At 36.8% G+C, this 9,861-nt stretch overlaps 1 protein-coding gene across 1 annotated transcript; it reads left to right on the top strand.

Annotated features, from left to right (window-relative positions):
* Positions 1–4,856: 4,856 nt before the first annotated feature.
* Positions 4,857–9,485, top strand: LOC148913585 (uncharacterized). The gene is made up of 10 exons (XM_089033441.1): positions 4,857–4,900; positions 5,599–5,668; positions 6,284–6,357; positions 6,554–6,600; positions 6,926–6,996; positions 7,327–7,369; positions 7,721–7,786; positions 8,284–8,330; positions 8,518–8,708; positions 9,245–9,485. Exons 1-9 carry the CDS (start codon positions 4,867–4,869, stop codon positions 8,705–8,707), a joined length of 642 nt encoding a protein of 213 aa, XP_088889567.1. The 5' UTR covers positions 4,857–4,866; the 3' UTR covers position 8,708; positions 9,245–9,485.
* Positions 9,486–9,861: the final 376 nt, after the last annotated feature.

Below are 9,861 nucleotides of genomic sequence, written 5' to 3'. Positions count from 1 at the left end.
GAGGGGGGTGGTGGTAGTAAGGATTGTCCATGTACTGTTGAGGTCGTTGGGTAGTGATGGTGATAGTAAGAATAATGTGAGTGAGGGGGGGTGGTGGTAGTAAGGATTGTCAGTGTGCTGTTGAGGTCGTTGGGTAGTGATGGTGATAGTAAGAATAATCTGAGGGAGGGGGGTGGTGGTAGTAAGGATTGTCCATGTACTGTTGAGGTCGTTGGGTAGTGATGGTGATAGTAAGAATAATCTGAGTTATTTTTTCAAAAAAAAAGCTTAGAGGGGGAGAGGAAGGCGCCGGGGGAAGGGGGGGGGGCGAGGAAGGCGTGGGGGGGGGGGGGGGGGGGGGAGGAGAAAGGCGGAGGAGCGAGACGGGGGAGGGCTGGTACTTTAGTGGGGAGGGTCATCGGTAAAAATTTTATTTCTTGATAATTGTCAAACCTTTTATTTTAAAGAAGGCTGTTTCTTTAATATTGGGATCACGAATTTCTCACTTAGTGTGAGGGCTACTGCTACCATTGAAAAACACTTAACTTCCAAACCCCACCCCCCCCCCCCACCCCCCAAATGTACCTTCCCTAACGTTAACCACGTGTGAATAATAGTGTTCTCGAATTCAAAAAGGAGAGTAATGCCCCCTTCCCCCGTGTGTCCTCTTAGATCCACTGCCTTGCAAAACCAAATTTTTAGGCTCAATTTCCAGTCTACAACTGATTTTTTCGCTCCCTTGCAGCAATCCATTATTGACATGTTTAAGCCATGACGTTCACAAATAACGTAAGAACATTTTCGCGTATACAGCCATTGAAAAACAACCTTTCAAACAGAAACAATCAAGCAATTGTTTTTCAGTCGGTGTTCAATCTTCTTGGAGAAAGCACCGGTGTCAAACCTAAACTATGGATAATGAGCAAGCAGTTCTCGAGGAGAGCTACTTATTTTCTTGGGAGAAGCTAAACTTTAATCGTTTAGAAAACTCTAAAGCAGGAGAACTAGGTCTTGATAAACTAAGGGAACCATGGCTATATAGCCTCACATTTCGGTACCCCAAGATAAAGATGAGAATACAAACAGCATGGACTATAGCCCATGGTTTTCATCGAATTTGACCCATTTTCACACCTTTTTACAAAATATCCATTATTTATGGCGCATGAAAAAAAGGCCATTTTTGGCCATTTTTGGGTAAAAAGCATAGACTATAGCCCATGTTTTTGATCGATTTTTACCCATTTTCACACCTTTTTACAAAATATCCATTATTTATGAGGGATGCAAAAGAGGCCATTTTTGGCCATTTTTAGGCAAAAAGCATGGACTATAGCCCATGGTTTTGATCGATTTTGACCCATTTTCACACCTTTTTACAAAATATCCATTATTTATGAGGGATGCAAAAGAGGCCATTTTTGGCCATTTTTAGACAAAAAGCATGGACTAAAGCCTATGGTTTTGATCGATTTTGACCCATTTTCACACCTTTTTACAAAATATCCATTATTTATGAGGGATGCAAAATAGGCCATTTTTGGCCATTTTTAGACAAAAAGCATGGACTATAGCCCATGGTTTTCATCGATTTTGACCCATTTTCACACCTTTTTACAAAATATCCATTATTTATGAGGGATGCAAAAGAGGGCCATTTTTGGCCATTTTTAGACAAAAAGCATGGACTAAAGCCCATGGTTTTGATCGATTTTGACCCATTTTCACACCTTTTTACAAAATATCCATTATTTATGAGGGATGCAAAATAGGTCATTTTTGGCCACCTTTGGTCAAAAAGCATGGACTATAGCCCATGGTTTTCATCGATTTTGACCCATTTTCACACCTTTTTGCAAAATATCCATTATTTATGAGGGATGCAAAAGAGGCCATTTTTGGCCATTTTTAGACAAAAAGCATGGACTATAGCCCATGGTTTTGGTCGATTTTTACCCATTTTCACACCTTTTTACAAAATATCCATTATTTATGAGGGATGCAAAATAGGTCAATTTTGGCCATTTTTGGTCAAAAAGCATGGACTATAGCTCATGGTTTTGATCGATTTTGACCCATTTTCACACCTTTTTACAAAATATCCATTATTTATGAGGGATGCAAAATAGGTCATTTTTGGCCATTTTTTGTCAAAAAGCATGGACTATAGCCCATGGTTTGGGTCGATTTTGACCCATTTTCACACCTATTAAAAAAATATTCATTATTTATGAGGGATGCAAAAGAGGCCATTTTTGGCCATTTTTAGACAAAAAGCATGGACTATAGCGCATGGTTTTGATCGATTTTGACCCATTTTCACACCTTTTTGCAAAATATCCATTATTTATGAGGGATGCAAAATAGGTCATTTTTGGCCATTTTTGGTCAAAAAGCATGGACTATAGCCCATGGTTTTGGTCGACTTTGACCCATTTTCATATCTTTTTTCAAAATATCCATTATTTATGAGGCATGGAAAACAATTCATTTTTGGCCATTTTTTGGCAAAAAGCATGGACTATAGCCCATGGTTTTGATCGATTTTGACCCATTTTCACACCTTTTTACAAAATATCCATTATTTATGAGGGATGCAAAAGAGGGCCATTTTTGGCCATATTTATACAAAAAGCATGGACTATAGCCCATGGTTTGGGTCGATTTTGATCCATTTTCACACCTTTTTACAAAATATCCATTATTTATGGGGCATGGAAAAAAATTCATTTTTAGCCATTTTTGGTTAAAAAGCATGGACTATAGCCCATGGTTTTGATCGATTTTGACCCATTTTCACACCTTTTTGCAAAATATCCATTATTTATGAGGGATGCAAAAGAGGCCATTTTTGGCCATTTTTAGACAAAAAGCATGGACTATAGCCCATGGCTTTGGTCGATTTTGACCCATTTTCATACCTTTTTACAAAATATTCATTATTTATGAGGCATGAAAAACAATTCATTTTTGGCCATTTTTGGTCAAAAAGCATGGACTATAGCCCATGGTTTTGGTCGACTTTGACCCATTTTCATACCTTTTTACAAAATATCCATTATTTATGAGGCATGGAAAACAATTCATTTTTGGCCATTTTTTGGCAAAAAGCATGGACTATAGCCCATGGTTTTGATCGATTTTGACCCATTTTCACACCTTTTTACAAAATATCCATTATTTATGAGGGATGCAAAAGAGGCCATTTTTGGCCATTTTTAGACAGAAACCATGGACTATAGCCCATGGTTTGGGTCGATTTTGATCCATTTTCACACCTTTTAAAAAAATATTCATTATTTATGAGGGATGCAAAAGAGGTCATTTTTGGCCATTTTTAGACAAAAACCATGGACTATAGCCCATGGTTTTGGTCGATTTTGACCCATTTTCACACCTTTTTACAAAATATCCATTATTTATGGGGCATGGAAAAAAATTCATTTTTAGCCATTTTTGGTTAAAAAGCATGGACTATAGCCCATGGTTTTGATCGATTTTGACCCATTTTCACACCTTTTTGCAAAATATCCATTATTTATGAGGGATGCAAAAGAGGCCATTTTTGGCCATTTTTAGACAAAAAGCATGGACTATAGCCCATGGTTTGGGTCGATTTTGATCCATTTTCACACCTTTTAAAAAAATATTCATTATTTATGAGGGATGCAAAAGAGGTCATTTTTGGCCATTTTTAGACAAAAACCATGGACTATAGCCCATGGTTTTGGTCGATTTTGACCCATTTTCACACCTTTTTACAAAATATCCATTATTTATGGGGCATGGAAAAAAATTCATTTTTAGCCATTTTTGGTTAAAAAGCATGGACTATAGCCCATGGTTTTGATCGATTTTGACCCATTTTCACACCTTTTTGCAAAATATCCATTATTTATGAGGGATGCAAAAGAGGCCATTTTTGGCCATTTTTAGACAAAAAGCATGGACTATAGCCCATGGTTTTGGTCGATTTTTACCCATTTTCACACCTTTTTACAAAATATTCATTATTTATGAGGCATGAAAAACAATTCATTTTTGGCCATTTTTGGTCAAAAAGCATGGACTATAGCCCATGGTTTTGATCGATTTTGACCCATTTTCACACCTTTTTACAAAATATCCATTATTTATAGGGCATGGATAACAATTCATTTTTGGCCATTTTTAGACAAAAAGCATGGACTATAGCCCATGGTTTTGGTCGGTTTTGACCCATTTTCACACCTTTTTACAAAATATCCATTATTTATGAGGGATGCAAAAGAGGTCATTTTTGGGCATTTTTGGGGAAAAAGCATGGACTATAGCCCATGGTTTGGGTCGATTTTGACTCATTTTCACAACTTTTAAAAATGGACATATGCACAACCTTTGGTGACACATAGTTTTCATTAGTGATACAATCGATATACTGGGTATGCAGGTCATAGCGAGGGGTTAATCACCCACCGTCTGGGGGCGGACTAACCTCTCCCTTAGATTTCGGCGGAGCTCCCTGATCAATCTGTAATTGCAGGGATAGCGGTGTTGGGGCCGAAATCTTCGGCGTAGGCGTATTAAATGCTTCGCGCTGCCATGCGACGGTTCAGCACTCGATGTCTGGAAGTATCCAGTCCATATTTTTTAACTAATTATAGAAATAATCTTGAAACCTAATGATCCAGCTGAATAGGAGATATCAGAGTTACACTCTATTTTCTCCAAACAACCGTTGCTTTTTTTGGGCTAGTTTCTATTGTAGTGATTCAAGTGTCTCGAAATGAAATAAAATTCGTGTAGAAGAAAGAAAGCATGGATGGATTATAAAGTACGTTGACCTCTCCCTCCCCTCCCTTAGGAATTAATTTGCCTCACCCATAATCCCTTGTGGTGTGGTTGTAAATGCAATCCAAGATGGCGGCTGCCATGGAGTTAGGTAAGAATATTCACAATAATTAAGGTTTTTCGGCATCTTTCCTTATCTTCCGTCTACTTAAAATTGATTCTAAGTGTAGGTAACTTGTTTATAATATTTTGTGAGGGAAAAAAATTGCAAAATATAAATATTCGAGTTATTTATTTCGCTTAATTTCGATTGAACGGATCGGAAATTTCTCAGCTGTTTTAGCAAAGACGTAAAAGTAATTTTTGTGATCCGCTGTTTTCTCTGGTGAATTCGGATTTATCCATATTATTAAACCTCTTTGAGTGTTTAGATAATAATCTAGATGTAATACATATCATAAATCCGATTCACACTCCATGCAGTCTGATTCTTGAAAAAATATATAAGCTGTATGTTTGGCCGAGTCGTAGATGTACACGTTGTCTGATACGAAAGGATACAAGCTTAGAGTATTGTAGAATGGGTAGAATGACCATCCATCCACTCACCTTCCTATCCACCTACAAATTTATCCATGTGTCTATCCATTTATTCATTCAACAACCCACCCACCCAACCATTCACCCACCTATCCACATACCAATTTATCCATCTTTTCAACCATTCAACCATTCAACTACTCACCCACCCACTTATACCCTATCCTCTATCTGTCCATCTATTTATCCATTCATCCACCCACCCATACACTACTAATTATTATCTTATCTCAACAAATGCGTGTTCAGTTCGCAGTTGCTCTAAGTCACTTATGATTTCAAGAAGCTCACTCCCAATTCTTAGGACTGCAGTACAGAGGTATGTCATAAGAAAACATACATAGAAAGTAAACTTTACACTTTAGGTACTACCTGAAAAGGCTTACGTAAACCTTGTATAAAAAAACTGATCAAAATGTAGGAAGAGAGAGCTATACACTTCAAATACACTTCAATAAAAGATTTTCAGTTGAGAAAGTTACAATCTCTTAAAACTTTTGTGCTCTTTTGCCTTATATAACCCATCTTAGGGTTTAAAATAATGGCTGATCAATGGACAGACCTGATGACTGGTCACATGACAATGATAACTCAATGTGAATGGTCGGTAGGATTGGCCAAGATGTTTGGCTGGACAAGTGCAAATTTCAAAAAAATGTCTGTTGATTGGTCATTATTTGTAGCCCTGTCTGTCCTATGTTGGAGCCAGATATGACTTTAAGGGGGATAGCTGTTACCTGCCAAGCCAGTATATAGCTATGTTTTGATTTTGATTTTACGGTACTACCCTTTGAAACTCTAAAGTGGGTGGCTAGCTACTTTATACTTTAATAGGTATACTCCTAAATCAGCAAGGCTATACTTCTCAATCTAGATCCTGGATTCTTATCCATTCTTGCAGTCACTCATGTTCTGATAAATCTTTTTTTCCCAGTGCTGTTATTGCAAGACATCAAAGCAACGCTGCAGTAGCTAAGAAACCTCGTGGGAAGCTTGATTCAGCCTCAGGTAAGGAAGATATACAGTACCAAACCAATGTTGTCAATGAATCCAGCATAAGAGATGTAAATGTTTGTTTATTAATAAGCTATATTTTTCTTTTTTCTTTTTTTCCTTGAAGAATAATTGCTTGATGAGAAACAAATATGTTGATTTACTTAATGAAAACCCTGACCGCATGTGTGTTTCAAATTTTTTTTCTTAGAATTTGTTATAACGAAGATTGATGATTTAGTCAACTGGGGAAGAAGAGTAAGTATAGAATGTGGAGACTATTTCCAACAGAGTATTTTTCTCATTTATCCAAGCTAACACAGGGTTATTACTCACAATAATTTTTACTTCCCTCATCTCTTTGTTTCTCACCTCCTCTCACACTTTGCGGTCATGCTCTCTGCATCACTTCCAAATGAATTCTGTGAGTGTTTAATTTCCACTCCAACAAGTGATGATAGATTGGAGAAAGATTTAATAGATCTTTGGACACTCTTTGGAGCTGCTACATCAGACTCTTTGAAGAGAATTATTAAAAGATCTAGTTCATAATCTGAAAGAATACCTTATCTTTCTTCTGCAGGCATCTTTGTGGCCTATGACGTTTGGTCTTGCTTGTTGTGCTGTAGAAATGATGCATTTTGCAGCACCAAGGTACATTATAAGATAACTTTATGATTGCTTTGGAGTGCATTCACAGCACTGATGTCAACTTTCTATTCTGTCAATCTGTATCCAAAATTTAAATTTTTATTAAAGAAATAAAGTGCTTGCTTTGCTTTGTGCAATTCTAAAGTGGTAAGGATTGGCTGAACATTCATATTGTAAGTATTGAGAAGTGCTCTACTACATGTCGTGCTTCTCCTAACACGTCTTGTCTAATGTTTAGCTTATCCCCTTGTGTTTTATAATGGCACACAGCATGCAAGCATGTTTTCTATTTCTTCCTTTTAAGTACCATGTGTATATTTTATTCTTTATTAGATACGACATGGACAGGTTTGGTGTGGTCTTCAGAGCAAGTCCTGTAAGTGTTACCGTCAAATAATAAGCAATTTTATGGGCTTGCAAAATGCAACTAAATATGAGAGTGCCGCAGATTTTGCAAATTGGGTCAATTTAATTTTTCAAATTGGGCTCTCAACTATATGTACGGTAGGATTTGCTTTCCAATTCAATTTGGGTCAATTAATATGGACCTATGGGTCGGCAAATTGTAGTGTGTGTTTCTCACTTTATATAATTATTGCTTATTTATTTGTGGTATATATTCATGTTCCAAGGATGTTTGTAAGTCAAATAAACTGTCATTGATAAGGTAGCTTGACTATCATGATGATCTGTATAAGGTATTAATGCTATCATTATGTTATTACAGAGACAAGCTGATGTCATGATAGTAGCTGGCACTCTGACCAATAAGATGGCTCCAGCTCTCAGAAAGGTATGAATAAGTTATAGCTTTATTTGATTTGACAAATCATGGTTTCTCACGGTATTGGGGATGATGATGATAATAATAATAGGAAATGTTTAACAATAAGCAATTAAATGCTTTGCAATGATGAGAATTAGAGTCTTGTTGTACAAGGTGATGATGATGGTGATGATAGTGATGATGGTAGTGATGATGATGATGATGATGATGGTGGTGATGATGATGATGGTGATGATGGTAGTGATGATGATGATGGTGATGATAGTACTGATGATGGTAGTGATGATGGTGATGATGATGATGCTAATGCTAATGGTGATAATGATGGTAGTGGTTGTGATGATGATGAAAATAATGATGATGACACTGATACTGCTAATGGCTATGGTGACGATGATAGTAGTAGTAGTGATGTTGCTGTTGATGGTGTTGATAATGATGTTGATTATGGTGGTAATGACAATGATGATTGACTGACAAATGCATAATCATACCATATACAGGTTTATGATCAGATGCCAGAACCAAGATGGGTTATATCAATGGGAAGGTAAGCCAAAATCTCCTTGCAAATTTCACTGTCTCCACTCAGGGCTCGAAATAATGGCTGGTCAAGCAAAGACATTAATTTGCGGACCTTTCCATACTCTATAAGTTTTAATACTCTAATCTATTTTTAGTTTTTTACTAAACCTTGAATGGCTAATGTTTCTAACTTTTCCCTCTGTTTTCCATAGCTGTGCAAATGGAGGAGGATACTACCACTACTCATACTCGGTAGTCCGAGGATGTGACCGTGTGGTACCAGTAGACATCTATGTACCTGGGTGTCCACCTACTGCAGAGGCCCTTCTATATGGTGTGTTACAGCTACAGAAGAAGATTCGTCGAAGTCACCATCCTATTACTATGTGGTACAGGAAGTAAGGTGGGTGTCATCAGACTGATTAAATGACAGTAGTTGACCATCATTGCCCAATCAGAAGATTGCAAACAACAGGGCTAAAAATAGCTACCGGTCATCGGACAATACACTGTATCTGGCTACCATTGGAACTTGCATGGTCAAATATTTGCCTTACCGGTTATTTTGACCAGCATTTGACCAGCGAGTTTTAGCCACAAATGAAAGGTGTGACAGAGCTAAAACTAATTTGGCTGTCAATCATGACCGATGACTAACCAGCTGTATTTTTAGCCCTGAACAATCTCAACAGATCAAAAGCCTGTTCAGCTATAACAGTTTATAAACAAAGATTAATCAAATTAATAGTAAATGCATTTGTTGATAGATGACACTTATTGACTGTGCCTGCTAAAGGAACAATGTTATCCAGATTTCTCAAAGCCTACGTGCAGCCGAACTAACTAACTGTTAAGTCCGAAAAGTCCGGCTGCACGCAGGCTAGATTTCTCACAAAGTTATTAAACTGTAATAGTATTTTTTTCTCTTTCTCTCCACAGATTTTCATTTCCTGGTGTGCTATAGGGTTTTCTTTGCATATCTCCTAATAAATTATGTAAATATTTTGTGCAGGCATTGATATCTTGATTACAGTATCTTAATTACTAAATAAGGTGCAGAATCCCTAATTAACCCTTTTGGGTTGTAATTTCTGTACCTTTCCACTGTTTTTTTTTACTGAATGTCTAGTTTAAAATTGTAATTTTGTATGTGGGAAAAAAATAAACCTTTGAACCTATAGTAACTCTGATATCTTTACGAAAACTACTCTGTTTGTTACAATCTTACTATAATACTACCCCAACCTGCCTTTATAGTAGAAAAATATCTAACTACCCCACCCCTGCAGATTTTGTAATTGAATGTCCTACATCACCCTGTCACTATTAATGTCTTTCCAATTCCCTCTTCCGCACCCCTTCAAAGGTTAAATTTTTCTTCAGTTCTCATCTGTCTTTTTCTTAAATGTACTGTATGTCTAAAAATGTGGGTCATATAATTTCCCATTGTTATTTGAATAAACATCCATTTATGTAGTAGAATTATTGATATTGAATTATAGAATTCTTTGTGGCTTTTGTATATCTTGATGTGCATTACTATTTTTTTTCCTTGT

Source organism: Actinia tenebrosa, unplaced genomic scaffold (assembly GCF_029948245.1).
Source record: "Actinia tenebrosa isolate PJP-AT-01 unplaced genomic scaffold, QUT_ActTen_1.0 PGA_scaffold0__85_contigs__length_37466705, whole genome shotgun sequence".
Classification (NCBI taxonomy): domain Eukaryota; kingdom Metazoa; phylum Cnidaria; class Anthozoa; order Actiniaria; family Actiniidae; genus Actinia; species Actinia tenebrosa.
Note: the sequence above shows the minus strand (reverse complement) of the source record. Positions and strands in the feature narration are given on the sequence as shown.

What these genes read in the sequence shown, in the direction of transcription:
- LOC148913585 (XM_089033441.1), top strand. Translation starts at nt 4,867, where the DNA reads ATGCAATCCAAGATGGCGGCTGCCATGGAGTTAG. An exon ending in ATGCATTTTGCAGCACCAAG is followed by an intron (nt 6,997 to 7,326) that starts GTACATTATAAG and finishes ATTCTTTATTAG; the next exon opens with ATACGACATGGACAGGTTTG. An exon ending in TGGTCTTCAGAGCAAGTCCT is followed by an intron (nt 7,370 to 7,720) that starts GTAAGTGTTACC and finishes ATGTTATTACAG; the next exon opens with AGACAAGCTGATGTCATGAT.